The sequence below is a fragment of the Manacus candei genome, unplaced genomic scaffold, assembly GCF_025592945.1.
Source record: "Manacus candei isolate 608988 ecotype Guabito, Panama unplaced genomic scaffold, ASM2559294v1 h1tg000035l, whole genome shotgun sequence".
Lineage (NCBI taxonomy): Eukaryota > Metazoa > Chordata > Aves > Passeriformes > Pipridae > Manacus > Manacus candei.
The window spans coordinates 1,625,972-1,645,092 of record NW_026138083.1 but is presented as its reverse complement, the minus strand read 5'-3'; the positions used below and the strand labels follow the sequence as shown (position 1 = coordinate 1,645,092).

At 48.2% G+C, this 19,121-nt stretch overlaps 1 protein-coding gene across 5 annotated transcripts in view; it reads left to right on the top strand.

Annotated features, from left to right (window-relative positions):
- RTN4 (reticulon 4) overlaps positions 1-19,121 on the top strand; it is a 40,318-nt gene that overhangs the window by 17,998 nt on the left and 3,199 nt on the right. For 3 of the 5 annotated variants that reach the window (XM_051792835.1, XM_051792833.1, XM_051792834.1), the window contains 3 exons: positions 11,437-11,644; positions 13,489-13,627; positions 19,012-19,081. In XM_051792835.1, the coding sequence (XP_051648795.1) occupies positions 11,437-11,644; positions 13,489-13,627; positions 19,012-19,081 (417 nt within the window). Of the gene's footprint in view, positions 1-4,508; positions 4,703-8,298; positions 8,434-11,436; positions 11,645-13,488; positions 13,628-19,011; positions 19,082-19,121 lie in introns of those variants that run through there. The other 2 variants (XM_051792836.1, XM_051792837.1) reach the window with 2 other exon arrangements.

Below are 19,121 nucleotides of genomic sequence, written 5' to 3'. Positions count from 1 at the left end.
AATGTCCTTTTCCCATCCAGTGGCCCAGTGCTGGGGCACAACTGTGGCAGTGTTGGTGTGAGCTGGGCTGGGGCACTGCAGTCTGGCAGTGTTGTGTTTGCCCTAAAGCAGCTGCAGTTCTTGTTTGTGATGTGTTGTGTTGTTTGGGAAGAAATTTGTTCTTTATTCTGGAGGAACACTTGCTTAAAGCTAAACAGCTGAGAATACCAACTCAAAAAGGGGCCATTTCTTCTGGATTTTCTCCACGCTCTGCTGTTTGCTTTTTTGCTCACTTCTGCTGTATTCCAGAATACAGAACTGGGCCTCTGAGGCAAGCCCTGAACAACATGAGTTGTGTGCTGTGATTCCACGCTGCTTAGGAACAATTTCAGAGTGTCACTGAAGAACCAACGAGGAGTTCATCAATAGGCCAGGTGCATCTGTGCATGTATTTGACCTTCTGAGTTTACCTTTATTGTGTGGGGGTTTCTCCTTTCTTCCCAGTAGTGGAACTGAAGTAGATTTTACTGGGCCTTAAGACTTCTGGAATGCAGGTGGTGGGACTGTGTGACTGATGGCTGTTAATTATTCTGAACTGCCTTACTGGTGCACTTAAACCCCGGGATCTTCAGTGCTCACTGAGCAGTGCTGTTTTTTGGAAACTACCCTAAAGGCCAGTGTGCTGTGAGTCCCCAGGGAGCTAACAGGGACTCTGAAAAGGCTGCAGGTATTTTCTAAACTTGACCATTGCAGTAAAGCTTTGAAGAGCCCCTGGGTAGAAGGAGATTTGTTTAGTGCTGCCTGGCACACCCTTGGGTAACCTGTTTTATGGTGTGTGACCTCGGGGACCTGGTACTTGAGGGCTGCACAGGTTTGAGGAACAAACAGCACCAAAAAAAGCCCAATAAATTCAGAACTGTTGTTAACTATAAAGAAACCTTGTAACAACTGTAACGCTCTCAAGGGCAAACCCCTCCCTGCAACAGCAGCAATTCCTGCTGGCCCGGATACAGTGATACTTTTTCCAAACTTGTGTTTCTCAGGCCCTGCTGTGTTTGGCTCTGAGCTGCTTCACTGTTTCCCTCACTGGAGCTCCGAATGGCCATTCTGAGCTCCATCGACGTGTATGAAGCTGGGACTGAAGAGGGGGTGTTCCCCACTTCAGATTGGTTTGTGTGCTGCTGGGCTGTGCTGGGGTGTGAGAGCAGGACAGGGCAGCAGGGCCTGAGGAGCAGTGCTGGCTTAACCCAGCTCCTGGGAGAGGCTTTAATGCCACCTAGTGTTTGTCACTGAGCTGGGACACGAGGGAGTCCATCCCAGCTTGGACAGTCTGAAAACTAAATATTGCATATCCCAGCCCTGCTGTTGCACAGACTTTGATAGGGAATCATTCGTTATCCCAAATATACTGGAAAACCGTGCTTTCCATAGACCTGGTTTTGATTGAAGGGATGTGGAAGATTTTATATTATTAATATTTATATTATTAGATTACAGACCCAAAGCCTCTGACCATAACGAAGTTGTGTTCTAAAATGTAGATTGGCAGTTTAGATCTCTCAGTATGTTCTTGTTGAGATTATTTGGAAATAATGGTGAGGTCTTTGCTATCAGGGCACTTGGTTTCCCAGGACATCCTTGTTTCAGGGTGAGTTTCACCATCATTCCTTTCACCTTAAATCTAATTCATTTGCTTTCCTTACAGGCACTCAGGAGTGCAGCTAATCACTAATATTTTACATTTCCTGCATTTTCCTGAGAGGGCAAATGCAAAGCTGAAATCCAAATGGGAAATATGCTTGAGAGAGTGTTCCTAACACCAGATCTTTCCTTTTTACTCCCAAAACACTGGGGCAGAAATAAACTATTTCCTGTGATGCTGGAACAGCAAACCAGGTCACTGCAGTTGTGTGAAGCATAAAGGGCATTAGAAATTCTGCCTGACACCAGCACATTTGGGTCATTTCTGTTACTTTGTGTTTGTAGTGACTTAAATGGAGCCATTCAGCAGATGGGAAGTGTTTTGTTTAGGTTTTTTTGTTGGTTGTCGCTGGAAGAAAAATACCTTGGAACGTCTGGAGTTTCTTCCAGAAGCAGATTGATAAAATTCCATTTAATTCAACATAAAGTCTTGATTTGATTTAATTTAATCTCATTGTATTCTTCAATTCTTTGCTTGTTCAGGTTGTCTTTTATGCAACCAGGTAAATAATAGTAAATGGAGACTCCCATTCCAGGGTGAACTCACAGAGTAGGAGGAATGAGGAAAAAACAAAGCAAGGAGAGAAGTTTTTCTGAAGGAGAGACATAAACTTAGAGCTCTCAGGGTCCCTGTTGAGAGGCAAAGACTTGTGTAGCTGAGGCTGCTGGCAGAGCCAGGCCTGGGGGAGTTCCCTGCAGAGTGGCAGCATTGTGGACAAAATGGAGCATTTGGGGTAAGTCTCCACTTTCCCAGAGAGCTGGATGGGCAGCAGCATGGAGGGGGAGCACCAGGAGGTGGGATCCTGCCCTGGGGAAGGCAGGAATGCTGGTGCCAGTCCCCCTGGCCAGGGTGATTCAGTGTCTGCCTGGGGAGTGAGGGAAGTGCTCACCCTGCCCCGAGCTGCCCCTTGGAACCAGGGCTGTTCCCTGGCACGTGTTCAGAACTGATTGTGCCCGAGTTGTCTGGCTGGGTTGATAAAAGCACTTCTTAAAGGTAAAGCAGCCTAGGAGTTGGGCAGTTTTTGGTGTAAATGGCCTGGAATTTCCTGCTGGAACACTGCCCTTCTTCCCGCAGTTTGGCAGTGCTGGTGCCCAGTTTAGGTGTAGAACAGGGTCACGTCCTGCCTGAACTGAGAGCTGTGAGTCCAGGGGGATGAGGGTTTCCTTTGGGGAGTGCTGAGGGTGAACACTGAGTGAAGAGGAGGATCTGGAGGGCAAGGAGGAATTCCTGTGGGGGGAGCAAGCGGATCGCTGGAGCCGGGAGGAACGGGAATGGTGTCCCTGCTCTGGTGTCCCTGCTCTGGTGTCCCTGCTCTGGTGTCCCTGCTCTGGTGTCCCTGCTCTGGCTGCTGCCGCTCTGCCGTGGCCACCACAAAATGTCTGCTTGGGAGTAGTTGCATAATTGCACTGTTTGAAGTCTGTGGTAGAAAGAATAGGAAATTAAGAGGCTTTAATCGTGTATCCTCACAAATTTGACAATTAGTGAGAAGACCTTTGAAAGCATCCTATTTTTGTCTAATTTAGTGACAGTACAAGTGCAGAAGGAGACCACAGATTTTGTGGTTTCCAGTTCAGCTCAAAGACAAACACATTTTCAGACCTGTTTTGTCCTTTTTTTTTGTGCAGTGCATCTTTTCCCATTTGCTTGCACTGTGATGTTGGAATATAAACTTCCCAGGTCCCTCCTGTAGCACGTGTTTGGATTTACCTGTTGGAATTGTGACTGAAATGCACATCTTTGCAGAAGGTAAAAATAGATCTTGTTGTCAAAGGAGGCCTTAAATTTACGTAGCAGTGTAAGTAAAAACCAGAGCTTTTGGGTGAATTTGTAGTGATCTTTCTCAGTGAAAGATTTTCTAATGAAAAGTAAAACTGTCTATTTAAGACCTGAATTAGGATCTCTGGCCTACCTGGTCTCTGGTATTTTTCTGGAAATGCAGGAATGCCCTTTTCCAGTTCTTTAGAAAATGGTGTATCAAATTTTCAAGAGGTTTTGGAGCAGCGCAGGGCAGGTTTTAGCATTTTGCTATCAGCCCCAGATCTTAAGAAGAGTCTCCAAACTGTTCTTTTAGCAGAGATGGAAACAAAACGACAGCATTATTCTCACAGCTCTTCTCTTTCAGACTTGGGCTCTCTAGTTCATTTTTGTGCCTGTGCAATATGTTACTTTCTATATGTTGTGAGTGTAAACGTTGAGGTTCCTGTTTTTAACGCTGAATTGCCAGGTCAGCACCTGCCAACAGAGAATGCTGATGGAAAATAAAAAAAGGGGAAGGTGTTTGCTCGTAGGAATTAGGTGAAGGGCTGGATAACTTCTTCTCCAGCCTCCATTAAGATGAATAAGGACTGAAGACACCAGCAAACAGACTGACTGTGTCCTGTGTGTGAGCCCCTTGCCTTTGTTGCCGGCACAGAAAAGTTCCTTTGGTGTCCCTGCCAGGCAGAGGTGTGGCACAGCTGTGTGGCACAGCTTTGTTTGGAGCGGCGAGGGGCAGCCATACATCTGGGAGCTTTGGAAACGCCTCTCGCGCTCTTTGAAAAGCCATCAATCTATTTAAAGCCCGTCTGGTGCCTACTTTTAGCCGGGGCTGCGAAAGCCGCTTAGGGCGGTTGGTTGGGCTTTGTTAAGGCCGGGCGAGCCCCGCTGGCCGGCATTCCCATGCTCTGGAGCTGCCGTGCCGGGAAGCAGCGGCTCTGCCGGGGGAGCAGCAGCGGCTCTGCCGGGGGAGCAGCAGCGGCTCTGCCGGGGGAGCAGCAGCTCGGAGCCGGCGCTGGGGCGGCGCTGGGGCCGTGGCAGCGCTGCCAGCACTGCGTCAGCTCCACACCCCGTCAGCTGACCCGCTCCTGCAGCACCAGTGCAGCACCACTGCAGACTGCCGGGGAAGCCCATGAGTCCCACCCAGGGCTGGAGGGTCCTTTCCTGCAGCTCTGCCCTTGGAATGCATAACTGAGAACCCCGGCTGGAGGGCACATCGCGGCTCAGGAGAGATGGACAGTCAGCCGAGCAGCTGGAAGGATAAGGGTATTTATTTATTCTTTCCCCTTTTTTTTTTTTTTTCCTGATTTTCCGGGTTGTTCGTAGCCAAGGGGGGTTATAGCACATATTTAATCGGGAAATGGCTCTAAGATGGGAGATCCTTTAGGTTGGGGATTGCAAAAGCTGCGGGTTAAAATGGGGAAAAACGAGCAGTGCAGAAGAATCAATAATTTATGTAGGTGAAGCAGCTCGTGTGACACTGCAGATCTTTTCCAGCCCCACAGAGCATATTAATGGACGGCTTGTTTGGGAGCGTGTGGCACAAACACCGGCACGGTCCGAATTCAGTGCCTGTGCCTTGGAAATTTCTAGATTATTAATAATTTATCAATACCAGCCATTAACTGAATAAAACACAGTGTCTGCAGGTCGTGTTTTAATTTTTTTTATGAGGAGAAATCGCCTGCAGACCGTGGGGGGGGGTTTCTTTTCAAGGTACTGTGTTTGAAATCTACCCTTAATCATGTTTGCTTTGGATTTTTCATAAGTCTGTTGAATTCTAGGTAAAACTGTGCCTGATTTGTCAGGATTTACAGCCCTAATATCGAATTGTTTGAGGTAAATAAGTAGCTAACCTTAAATTAGTGTGGTGCTGACCTTTGTTCCTGTAAGCACCAATGGGAGATCTCCAGTGTAAATCTCTGTGGATCATTACATTAGTGCTCAGTGTGTTAGAGTTTAAGCCTTATTTGAATACATAATCTTCATACTTTATCAACAGGACAAGCTTCAAAAAAATTTAATCATCTCTGGATCCTTAAATATCTTTTTTAAAGGGACCTGTCGTGCTTGGTGCTTATGAACTTTTACTCTTTTTTTTATAACTGTTGTTCAAAATCTGTTTGTTTTTTTTTTTTCCACTTGGACAAAAATTCCAGCTGGAATCCACAGAATGCTCTAGCAGTACCTAAATACGTAGCAAAAAAAGCCCTGCAGGTGAAAACACTTTCCCTCTGCAAAATAAGCTTGTCAAAGTTTAATCTTTTGTTAAAGGGCTGTAAAATATTAAGAAAAAATATTCTGTTTTGTAATATGTTGTCGTGTGTGAGTAGTTGAAATGGTCAGTGTTTCATACAGCAGGCCTGAAATTCTTGGGGTTGGGAAGGAAGAAAAGGAAAGGCAAACAAAAAAAGAAAGGGGTGAGGTGAGGAGATTTGTGTAGAAACCAAAAGGCAGGTTCCCTTTGGGTGCTGAGGCCCAGTTTTGAGGTCTCAGGTTTCTTTACAACCAGCCAAGCAGGGTTGGTGGTCTGTCCCTCAGTGCCGCTGAAAGCAGACATTTCCAACCCTGGAATTTGAGGCCTTGGCAATCTTGGACTCCTCTTTTGGTTTAAAAGGCAGGAATTGCCCATCCTGAGCGTGGCACCCTTTGGGGGGGATGCACAGGGGGATGCACCTGGGCAGGGGGTCATGGGAGCATCACGCAGTGAACCCAGCACACCTGCCCTGGCCTGGGGGTGTTGGGGGCTGGCAAAGCTGCTCCGAGCAGCTTTTGAAATCCCCCTCCTTGTTTTTACGTCCCCCGAGGTGGAGGAAGCTGCTTTCGTGCCTGGTTCTCCCTCCATGGAAGCCCCCACAGCCCTGAGGTTTAATTCTGATTTAACTCGTACAGATGAGGCCTGAAGGAAGATGGAAGCAGACAGGAGGGTTTTGGGGGAAGGAGAAGAGCCTGGTTCCTCTCCTCCTGCAGCTGCTAAAGCCTGGCTTAGTGTGTTGTTTTGTTTAGAACAAGATGAAGGCGCCGTGTTTCGTGTTCCTCCTTCCTTAGGTCAGGCTCCAGGGGCACAGAGAACGATGGGTAAAGTTCAGGGACCGATTGCACTATTTGTGGTGCCCCAAAATAAACAGAGAAGCAAAGATTGCAACATGCCCCTTGCCATGCTAAAAAATGCCTTTCAAAAAGAATTAAATCGAAAACCGGGGAAGAGCGAAAAGTGTGGGTTCACAGTTGGACTTGGCAGCTGAAGCACAACTTTCTAATGACCATAACCCTAAATTTAGATGTGATGGGTGTGCTGTAGGTGGGGAACCAGCATAATGCAAGTGGTACAACCTGTGGTATTGATTAATACCTGTGGTATTGATCATCTAGATAGGCAGCGTGAAATAGGTTTACCCTGGGGGTGGCATGACTTTTATTTTTAGCTCTTTTAAAGACAGGCCCTATGGAGTAATTTGCACTAAAATGTAGCATTTATTTATTTAATTTTTAATGATTTCAATGCATTGTCAAGTTTTAATGGCTGAATATTGCTAATGGCAGGATGAACACCACAGCTGTACTTCCAGGCCGTCCCAGGATTCATATTTTTTTAAGTAATGGGCTGAAAAGTCTGTCTGAATTCTGGTTCAGCTCAGTTGAATGATGGCAGAGGTTGGATAGGCTTGTGCAGGCCTAATTTTAATTTTTTCCATTAATAATCAGGGCTTTGGACTGATTGTTGGTACATTGTGCCCACATGCACAAGTATATGGTTAAGTACAACTGAGAGAAAAGCGCCTCTTTGGCTTGTTAGTAATGAATGGTTAGATAATATTTGGGGTTGTTTTTTGAGAATCTGCTAGTGCTGGGCTGTGAAATCTGTATTTTCTGGTTAGGGATTGTGGGGCAGATGTGCCAGGTCTGGAATGTGCATGATGCAGCCTTGTGTGGCGAGCTTTGGGATGCGTCCCGCTGGACGTGCTGCTCCGGGGGCACGTCTGTCCCTGGGACAGGGAAGGCTCTGTTGGGCTGGGTCGGCCCCACGTGCTGGGCCCCACGTGCAGTCATGTGGAACACCCGCTCCCACCAGCCGGGGCTTGTGTGGTTGGTTCTGACCTGCAGGGAGACACTCGAGGACCAAACCGGCTCCTGATGTGTCTGAGGAGCATGAACGGAGCCTTCAGTTCCGTGGCCCAGTCTCTGCTCCTTTTAGGACACGAACAGGAATTTTAAATTATCTTTCTGAGGCAGGAAGCCTTGAAAACGTCCACTTTTGGAGTGCTGGTGGGGCTGGTGCTGGACACGGTGACCACCTGATGGTTGGTGGCTTCTCCTCGGGGTTGGGCTTGGAGTGTGGAGGTGCAGGGTCAGGACTCGTACTCTGCTCCAAGGGAGCCCTGGAGATCACATCGTGTGTGAATGGGGAGTTTCTGTAGTGTAACTGGAAAAGGCTTCTCCCGACAGGAGTGACACCCGTTTGCGGTGGTGTTGTGGGGTTTGCCGTGGGTTTTCTCCCAGCCGAGTGTGCCCGGTGACAGATGTGAGGCTGCCCTGAAAGCTGCCCATTCTCAGCGCTGCTGTCCCGGCTCTGGGTTGGTACAGCCCTGGCCGTTCCTCAGCTGCTCCGAAAAGGCTCTGCCCCGTGCCTGTGCGCTGTTATCAGAGCAGCATAAAGGCTCTGTGCTTACCTTCCAGATTACAGAAAGGTCCCAGTGTAACGTCTGTAAATCCCGCAGTGTTCCCCTGCCCCGTGCCGCGACACAAGCAGCCTTTCTTCGGCGCTGAAGCGGCGGGATTGTTGGGCCGCGCCGCGCACAGAGGGGAGCTGTTCCCCGGGCGGGAGCCCCTGCACAGCTGCATTCCCGGGCCCTCGGGGCCGGCCCCTCGCCTTCGGGATGGCTGGCGGAGCTTGCGTAGCTCCGACCCCGCAGCGCCCCGGCAGGAAGAGGAAAGCGGCGGGGCCGAGCGCTGCCAGAGCCCGGCGAGCTGCACGCTCAAGATGGAGGCCAAAATGGGTCAGTGCTTCTCCTCGCTTTGCTTTGGGCACCTGCGGGCCGCGGGCGGCTCTCGCCTGGCCATTGCTCTTTCTAAAAAAAGAGGCGGGCGCTCGGTTCAAAGGGTTGCTTTTTTAAAGAGGATTATTGCGCTAAATATATATCGGACCGCTTGGTTTTTTTTGTCGTCAAAACCGGTGTTAATTGTTCGGTTGTAACTTAAAAGCCTTTTTCTTAAAGAGTTTTAGAAATACGGCGAGAAAGCTTTGTTAGCACTTGCTTTAAAAGCAGAATGTAACCGGATGAGTTGTGCATGTAAGGCACGGATGGAGCAGCACTATTTTTAGACGTGCCAAGTGCCAGTTCGTGCTTACCAAATGTAGGCAGCTGTTCTTGGGTTGGAATAGGCCTGGGCTACGGGCATTGCATGCGTGAGATTATTCTTCAGATTGTAGAAAAGAAAGCTTACAACAGTTTCCATAAGGGAAGATATTGCAGGGCTGTTCCTCAGAATTGCTTTCGTTTTTTTCTGATTTTTTTTTTCTTTCTTTTCATTTGCTGTGAATATCTTGCATGTAGGTTAAAGCCAGAAAGCTGCTTCGAGTAGTGCTTTGAATCTTTTCCTTTAGAAATAAATGCAAGTACCTGTTTCTCATCAGTAGAATATAAATTACTGGCATTGTGTGCTTTCCTGGACTGCAGAATTATAAACCACTGAGTTTCCTTTGAGGAATTTAAATGAAACCAGATCCATATGTCATTAAGCTGAGGCTCATTTGCTCCTTCTCCAAATGGAGAGGAGATGGTACGAGGGAAAATGCTCCATGTGCAGCTTCACTCTGGCCTGGGAGCTCCTGGCTTGGGGATTTTTCTTATTGATTACCGAGAACAAAGGACTTGATGGGTCTCTAAAGGCCATTTGGCATTTGCTTTGTGCTTTAATTCCAGCAGCCTACCTTTGTTTCTCTCTCCTGGAACCCTTCACTGGGATGAATCGCTCTCTTTGCATTCCTTAGAACTGCTCTAATGCATTAATGCATGGAATGAGTGATTTTCTATGGAGCAAAGAGCCCCCTGTCAGTGGAGAGGCTTTAAAGAGGAGGGAGTCTCTCACTTGCAGCACTAGTACTGCTGCAAGGGGAGCAGGGCTCACACTCGGTGTCACCTGATACAGGGGCAGCTCCCGAACTCAAATGGATGGATGCTCAAGTTGCAGCGCTTAAAAATAAACACAGCTTCAGTATTTGCAGCAGATGCTCTGAAAGAAATCAGTTTCTTGCATTATTTAGGAGCACAAAATCCACCGACTGTTTTTGGCAAGCCTGGTTTTGAGGATCTCACCCAGGGGGCTGCTTGCAGCTCCGTTTAGGTTTACAGGCTACAACGCCCTTTAAGTCAATCTCCCATTTTTTTTTATAAGCTCCTTTTACAGGCTCGACTTACTTAGTGCAGGGTGTACAGAGACGCTGATGGGCCCTTCTGTGCCGAGGAGCAAAGTCAAAGAAACCCAGGCAAATGTTGCTGGGCTGGGCCAGAGTTGGAGGAGGACTCGGATTGGCGGGGCAGGGTCTATCTCTCACCCCATATGTTTGTGCCGTCACATGGTGGCCACTGCAGGGCCTGATCTGGCTCCTGGTTTGCTGGGATGGGATGGGAAGCCAGGCTGGGGGGAAGCAGTGCGTGGGTGGTGCTGGAGGGGGGAGGCTGTTCTCCCCACAGCATTTCTGGTTTGGCACACACTGAAGGTGTTTATGCAGCTCTAACCTGTCTCTGGAGGGCTGCAGGAGATTTCTGCTGAAACATGGCTTTGAATATTTGGATACAATGGTTTGCATTATGAATTTAATTTTTTGCATTATGGATTTAATTTTCTGACCATGGTTTTCATCTTTCCTGCAGTTTAGTGCAGTTTCCCTGTGGGAATAATTGGAAAGTTCTTGTGTGAAAACACACCACAGCCCCAGTGGCCTTGGCACGTTGTAGCTACAAAGGTGTTGCACAGACTCTGCCCTACAGAGGCTGCCAGGAATTAAGTGTTGGTGCATTACCAGGTTTTCATCCTGCAAGAAATATTAGTAAAAATTTTTTTTTAATCTTTTTTTTACAGTCATTTAGACAAAGAATCTGTCCTGAACTCTGCTACGTTATTCTGCAGTTAATTTTGGTGATGTTTAGGAGGAGATGGGATTACTGAACATGCAGTGCAATAGTAATAATTGTTGTATAATTTATCTTGAACTCTGTATCTAATGCAAGCAAACAGATCTGCACTGGGTGTTGTCAGCCCTTACCTAAGGCTTGTGCAAGGGTGTAGTTTACTCTGGGCAGTGATGCTAAAAATGGCCCAACGCTGTGTTCCCTAATGAGGGTCGCTTAAGGAAAACTAAACTTGGTTTGCAAATGAAGTCTTTTGCATTGGAACACGGCAGACTCAGCCTGGATTGACATCTCAGTGAGATTATTCCCTCTTGATGGCTCAGTCTGTCACCCATAATCAACATTATAAACTCCCCTGGGAATGCTTCCATCCAAAGAAAACAAAGTGAACTGCTAATGAGTCTTTGAGCAGGGCCTTTGCTCGACCAGACTTGGAAAGATGGAATGGTTTAGAGATGTGTTGGTGTCTTGTCATCTCTCCTAACAGGGAATTGGAATCCTTCTCTTTGGGAGTGACCTCCACAGAATACACAACAATGGGGTGAACTGAAGCACAAAGTGCTGTGGTTCTGGTGCAGAACAGAGCACAGGAGCTGAAGAGATTGATTCTGACATTGCTTAAGGGCAGAATTGTTCTTAAATTTTAGCAGTTGCATGTGAGGTAACCCTGATAGCAGTAATGCCAGTGATCTGAGTGCAGTGCAGAACCAGCACTAACTCACCTATTTCTAGCTGTGATTGCAGCTCTGCTTTGACACGTTCCATTCTTGGTGCCTCTCAGCAGCCGAGTGACCAGTGCTGTTTTCCTGTGTCCCCGTGGATGCCAAAGGTACCTCGCTCTAATTTCTCCCCTTGTTTCAATCCTAGTTGTTGACCTGCTTTACTGGCGAGACATCAAGAAGACGGGAGTGGTGTTTGGTGCCAGCCTGTTCCTGCTGCTCTCATTAACAGTGTTCAGCATCGTCAGCGTCACAGCCTACATCGCCCTGGCCCTGCTCTCGGTCACCATCAGCTTTAGGATATACAAGGGAGTCATCCAGGCCATCCAGAAGTCTGATGAAGGCCACCCCTTCAGGTGGGATTTCCCCTTCCACTGTGGGGTTGTGGGAAGCAGAGGGTGGCACGTTGGGTAATAACGTAAATAGTCTCTAGACTGAAAAATGTGTTCCCCACAGTTTGTTTTTCTCAGTGGTCCCACAATAAATACAGAAATGGACCAAGGGTTTGGTACAGGGGCGTTGATTTCCCTGGGAATGCGTTAAAAAAGTAAACCCCTTCAGTCTGGTGGAACATTTCAGAATGATGTGGCCTTTAGAATATGAACCAGGGACAGAATTTAAAGAATACCTAGCACTTGCAATGTGATTTATTTAGCAAAAATCAGAATAAATATAATAGGGGTTAAACTGTGACAAGGGGCTGCTTTGATCTTTTTGGAACTCTTAAGAACGCTTTTAAAATGTGTGCTTTGTTCTGAGCTCCAAGGCTGCCTTGTCAGAGGCAGAATCCAGGTGCCTGTTGTTGCAAAGCTGCATCTTAAAAGAAATGAAAACTTATTCCTGTGTTAGAGGACTTGTTTCCTGTTCCTGACAGTGCATGTTCTCTGTTTCCATGCCAGCCCTGTCCCACTCAGCTGTGGTTTCCCTCCCTTCCTCCCACACCACATGCAGTGCCTCCTTTACCCACTGCAAGCCTAACACAGTATGGGACAAAAAAAAATGCCTCCCTCTTTAGGGTGAATAATTCCCAGCTGAAATCCTGTTTGCTCCTCAGTATCCAAACAACGCTTCCAAGTTCTTTCTTCACAAGAAGAAGCAGAACTTGTTCTACCTGTGCTCTTTCTGCAGTTTGTTCCTAAAAATGCTGATATTCCTAAGTAGCCTCCAGACATTCTTGTCCAACATCCTTGGTTGGTTACTTTTTGTCTGTGTAGCTTCAGCTACAAGAAGGATGTTTTTGCTTGTAACATCCCCTGAGATAATTGAATTTTTGATGAATATCTCCTGGATGAGCTGAGAAGGGTGAGCAGATGGAAGCCAAGGGTGATTGCAGAATACAGCCCTGAAATGGCTGCTGCAGTTACCGTTTAAAGTACTTCAGTTTGTCTTGGATTTGCCACAAGGTCATGTTTAGCTTGGCCTTAAGTGACATACACAGGAGCCTCCACTGTGCATATTTTATTAAAATAAAAAAAAAAAAATCAAACAAACCCACCCCAAAGCAGAATCCTCCCAACCAAAAGTAAAAGTTTACAACTGTAAAATGAGTTCCCTGTTACAGATGTGCTGCCTCGCTCCTTCTGCCTCCTCCAGCACATTAGATAAATAAATTATACCTTGTTTAAAGACAGAAATTGTGGCCACAGCCACTGCAGCCACAGATAAAAGTGGCAGTGGAGTGGAAGGAGACCTAACCAGATAGGGGTTTATATCTTTATGCAAAAGAACTGTCACTAACTGTAAGAAAGTCTTTTTTTTTCTTTTTTTTCTTTTTTTCTTTTTTTTTTTTAGCAAATGATGAAAAATTTAGCTCATTTTCCCACACCATAATAGATTTGCTGCAGCTTAAGGGCAGCTCCACAGGTGCCTTCCAGGGGCATAAATGGATATGTTGCTTTGGTGGGATTTTTTTCTTATCCATGTGTTAGCCTGCCCACATGTATAAGGTGAGCCTGGGTGTGACTGAGCAAGCAGCAGTGAGAAATAGATGTTTTTCTTTTCTCCTGAGAGATCGTGGAGTTTTTTATTAAGGTCCACTGAGAATGACTTGGGCAGTTCTGTGGTGTCCTTTTGAGGTTCCTCCCCCGGTGAGGTTTTCCCCTGTGTCACACAGCCAGATGTGTGGCTGCTGTTTGTCCCAGGTGTGACCCTGTTGGGCAGCACTGGCACAGGGAGGTCTCACCCTCTGCTCTCCCTGCAGGGCCTACCTGGACTGCGACGTGGCCGTGTCCGAGGAGCTCATCCAGAAGTACAGTAACGTCGTGCTGGGCCACGTCAACGGCACCGTGCGCGAGCTCCGGCGCCTCTTCCTCGTCGACGACCTGGTGGATTCCCTGAAGGTGAGTCCTCCCTGCCCCGTGTGAGGAGGTGCTGCTTTAAAGGTAAACCAGCAGGGAAATGAGCCCAACTCAAAGGAGAGATTATAAGTCAGAATAACAATTCAATAAAATAATACAATAAGTACGATTATACAGACAAACAATTGGTTTTAACCCACAAAACCCAACTGTATAACCCAACACCCTGGGGCATGAACAGAGTGGTGTTCTTTGGGCCCCCTGAGTCCAAAGGAAAAGGAGAGGGGAAAAAACCTGTTGGTGAGAGTGGTGGTGCAGTCTGGTTGAGAGTGGTGGTCTCAGGCTGGTTGAGAGTGGTGGTCTCAGTCTTCCTCTGGATCCCACAAGTGGTTAAAAAAGTCCCAAGACCCCAAGATTATCTATCCTCCAGTTGAGGCAGGAATGCCCAGTGCCTCCCTCAGGGCGGGGAGTTCCACACTGGGTGTGAGCACAGGAGCATCCTCCTGTCTCATGGGCCTCTGAACACCCAGTTTATAGCCTGAGGAGTCAGGGGTGCTCTGGGCAGAGGGTGTAAATGGTCTGTTGAGAACAGTTTCTGGGCAATGGCATGGAAGGCTGTAGAATACCCAGTTTTGGGTTACACCCATCCAGTGATGAACTGGTCCCAGTTGTTCTAACTAGGACACCAGGTCAGCAAACCCTGCTGCTCCCTGCAAACAATGGCTGTGGTTGGGTAAACAACGAGGTTCAGTTTGCTGGGGAGGTACCTCAGGCACAGAGTTGGGTGTATCAAGGGTGGATAACTTCAGCTGTATTTGGACAGGGGATAAAATCCCAGCTCCTCACTGGTGATTCCCAGCAGGAATCTGTTAAGAAAACAAACCACTGCTCCACTAATCACCAGTGTGGATGTGTCCCTCTGGAAAACCTGGTTTGAGGCTGCATTGCCTCAGTGTTCTGGATTTCTGTCTGTGGTTAGCACACAGCTCCCTGCCTGGACAGGAGGGTTCTCGTGTCCACTTCCTGAGTGATCCCCTGGAGCTACTGGGAAGGTGGACACTTGTCCCAGCCCCTGGATTTGGGAGTGAAGAGCTGCTGCTTTTAGTGAATTACTGAAATAGAGTTTGCAGTTACTCTGCCTGAAGTGTGCAGTACATCCAAGTGGGGTTTAATGGGATTTATTGAGGGCAGCAGAGCAAAACTGACAGAGAAGAATAATAAACAATCAAAATGAAACAAAGAGAAGGGAAAAAAACCCCAAAACACAAGAAAACCAATCCCCAAAATAAAAGAATTGGCTGAAAACCCTCAGTTTTGTTCTGAGAGAATTATATTCTCCCCTTTCAGGCTTTAGTCACCTTCCTTTGTTTTTCAAAGGGGTGTTTCCTTTACCAAGTGCAATGTGTTGTCCACTTCTCTTTCAGTTTGCTTAATCTTCTTGAAAAGAACTTGCTTTTATCCTCCAGTAAATCCCTTCCTTAGTGCTTTGTGAAGTCCTTGGAGTTGTTGTAGGGCTGGGGGAGGGGTTCCTTGTGAAGCATGGGGAAAACAGGGAGGCTGTCCAAGTCTCTGTGGGATTTGTGGGATAGAAATCGGGGGCAGACCTGGGCATCTTACCCACACTTTCTAGATCCAGTTTCTCTTTGTGCTCCACCTTCACACAGTCTGTGCCAGAAAAGCTGCACCTGGGGCTGGGCAGGGCTCCTGCAGGGGGTCTATTCCCTCTGGAAGCCTTGGAAGGCTGTGTAGAAGGTGTTTTTGGGGGGAGCTGGTTGAGTTGTTCTTGTCATTTTTCTGGCCATGATCAGTTGTGCTTAAGTCATGTTTGGATCTGATTAAAGAACAGCACAGCACAACTCAATCCTGAGGTCACTTGTGTTTGGGATGAAGCCCTTTGTGGTACTGCCCTTGCTCTGGGTTAGGAGAGTTTTCACACCATTTGTGTAGAGATCCCAACCCCTTGTAGTCAAACAGGAGTGAGCAGCCAACTGCTGTTCCAGTGAGCACTGCTTTAAAAATGAGGCCTTGTGGAGGAATTATGTTAGAATTAGAGTTAATTCCAGCCAGAATGACTTCAAGGCACTCTAATCACTTTTAAAATACTACAGTACATAGGAAAGACATGTTTGTTCAGCTGAACTAATTCGTTTCCCCTCTCTCCTTCTGACATTTAAAATGTTTTATGTAGGTTAATTAGTCTAATTTATGGTGGTTGGGAACAACCCTTTATATGAAGCCAGTGAATGTCAGGACAGTTCACCAGCACGAGTTACTGATTTTTTGAAGAGTTTGTGCTTGAGGAGAACGTTGAAATTCTGGGCTCTTATGTAATAGAATGGCCCTGGTTTAAAATAAAAATATCTTGGCTCATGTAGTTTAAACATCTTCACTATAGGAAATCATATGTTTGTGTATAATTCAAGTTACAGAGCTGTAATGTAGAAAATGTCTGCAGGTCAGTTTATTGTGTGTAATAATTCCGGCTGTAAAATCTCTCTCGTGAAGATTTTTTTTCTTCTTTATTAAACAATGCCTCAGTCAGGGAAGTCTTAAAATGGACTCTAAATATTTATGTAGCACAAGGAGAAATTCCTCACAGCTCTTGAGGAGTAGTGCCAGAGGAGCCCTTGCCAGAGTCCCTGGAGAAGGTGCAATTTGTCCTGGTAAAGAGTGATCAGTGCAGTGGGAGCTGTGCTGGCCCTGGCACAGCTGAGGGTTTGAGAAACAGAGCTGTGGGCTGGGCCTGGAATGTTCTGTAGTAAAGAAGGGACATGGGGGCAGTTCTGGATTTGGCAGTTTTGGGCAGGCAGAGCTGGAGCCAGTCCATCAGCTGGAGGGGGTTCGCTGGTGTACACAGCACTGGGAGGGTTTGGCTGAGCTGGGCTGGACAGCCCTGAGCATTCCCACCCCTGCACGTGGGAAGGGCAGGAGCAGCTCTGCAGGTCCATCCTGGCCTTCTGCTCCTTTTTTTTCTCTTGTCTTCAAGCTTTAGGCATTTGGAGGTGTTCCAGGTAAAGCTTTTTGTGCTTGTAAGTGTCTCTTAGACGTGTTTCAGGTGAGCCTTGGAGTGTTTTTAGTGGTCCCTGGGTTTGCCTTGTTTCTAAGGGGAAAAAACCCTGGAGCCTGATAATTCAGTGTGGGATTGAGTGTCCATATCATCCCATTTGGGGTGTCAGAAGGGTGCAGGGAGAGGAGCTGTGGCAGGGGGGTCTGAGCTCTGGGCTCTGTAGCCCCAGCTTTCCCCAGAGCTGCCCTCACTGCAGCATGTGTGGGGCTGGGCTCAGGGTCCCTGCCCCACCCAGCCCCAGCAAGGCAAGGGGATCAAAACCTACTTAAACTCTGGTGCTGCTCTGGACAGACTTTGGGAGAAGCAAAACCTGAGTCAGTCCAACGTGAACTCCTGGATTTTGCTCTTTCTCGAGCCATAAATTCAGTGCTCACTAATAGGGTTGGATAATTCTGATAATTGTTGGACTTTGGGATTGATTCATGTCCTGTTACCCCTCTGCTTACGTAAACTCACGCTTTCTGCCCTGGGCACAGTTGTCAGCAATATTCCTCACTGCTGGGCTGACTGGGCTGCTGCTGAGGCTTTGGGATTTGTGTCCATGGGGAACAAAGCATGGATAGCTGTCAGGATGCTTCACTGTGGGTGCTTGAGGCTGGTTAATTCACTGCAAGAGAATCCTTGTGAACCATCACAAACCTGGGGGCTTTTTGCCCAGTAAAAGCTGGAGCCTTTCCCCCCTTGGCCGGGGGGATGTGCTGTCTGTGCTGGCTCTGCCCTGGGATTGTTTGCTCCAGTAAAATGCCCTGTGCAGGGAGGGCACAGCCAGGCTCACCCTGGCACTGCAGAGCTGAGCTGGGCCAAGGTTTGCAGAGCTGCTTTGTTATTCTTGATAAACCTTCAGTGGCAGTGCAGGGCTGGCAACTCTGCAGTCTGGGCGTCGACTTTGTGCCCCTTGTGTTGCTTTGTCATGTCTGCAGAGTGCTGCCAGATAAAGAGCTGCATCACTTGCAGTTCATTGCCCTGAATTTTGAATGGGATCAGCTCTGAATGAACCTCTTGCAGTAAACTTCATTTCATCTCAAAGGTCATGGAATTAAACTTGTGTTGAGTGTCAGGCCCTTATCTTGTTTCTGGCTGTTGATTTTGTTTGCCTTGGGTATTTTACATCCTAAGATAAGCTAAAATTGGAGGTTGGGATATATAAGTTCAGAGTGACCTGGCTGCAGGTCAGTCAGCAGAATCCTGGTCCCCACCCTCGGCCCTTCACTGGGTGTTTATTTTCCTTGCCAGCACTTTGTCCCATCCTTGCCTTGGTGTCTCACCTTGGGCTGTTCCCTGTGCCCAACTCTTTCCCTCCCTGGTGCCATGTCAGCCTTCCCATGGTGCCTGTCCAGGGTTCTGTGGTGCCTTGTACAGAAAATACCCCCATGTACTTGGCTGACCCAGGGGCTGGGGGTCTGTGTGAGGGAATCAACTCTGGGAAAGCCACTGTTGGTGACCCCCAGCCCTGCTGCTGCTCAGCTCCTCCCTGGCCATGCAACTCTAGATGGAACTGGCTGATTTTCCTTGGGAGGAATCCTGCCCCGAAATAGAGCTGGCACCCCTCCCCTGGGATAGGTCAGAGGTGTGCCTGGGACACTCCACCTGGCACGGGCAGAGGGGCTGGGCCTGGGCAGAGCTTTGTGGAGCTGGTGCAGCAGAGCCTGTGTCCCACCGGGGCCCCGTCAGCGGGAGGGAGGAACAGGGCTGGACAGGGAGCCTGGAATGTGGCACTGTGAGGCTGCAGGTGTCTGTCAGCACGAGGGGTGTCTTGGCTTCTGAACTTGCCTCGGACTTGGAGCCAGCTTCCATTTTAGGGCACTGTTGACTCCTCTCTTTCCTAAATCTTTTAATATCCAAAGCACCTTTGGGCTTTTTTAAGGAAAAAAGGTAAATCAAGCCAAGCCTCCATGTTACCTCCTAGACAGGCTTTCCTCTGATGTGACAGAAACCTCTGCCTGGTGTAGTCAAGGGTTCAGTGAGAGCTTTGCTGAGCAGAGGGTGATGGCAGTTTGGAGCCACAGTGGACAATCCAGGGTTGGCTGCAGGGCCCCCCACAGCAGTGACCTGCTTTCTTTCTGGCTCGGTGTCACTCACCAGCCCTTCAGCCTCTCCTGGCCTGTGCCCCCTCGGGAGGGTGGGAGGAGGGAGCTGTTTGCCCGTTGTCCCTGCCATGGCAGTGGCAGTGCAGTGAGGGCAGAGGACAGGGCAGTGACTCCAGCCCCGTGCCCTGCACCTGCAACCAGGCTGTCCCCACTCTAGTTCCAGGGCTGTGCAGGGGGTGTGGGGCTGTGGGGTGTGCTGTTGGGGTTTGCAGTGGGGTTTGCAGGGTCTGTGCTGTCCCAACCATGCTCACGGGCTCTCTTTGCCTTTGCAGTTCGCGGTGTTGATGTGGGTGTTCACTTATGTCGGTGCCTTGTTCAATGGTCTGACATTGCTGATCCTGGGTAAGTGCTGCCAGCTCCCTTCAACTCCTGCCACTCCTGC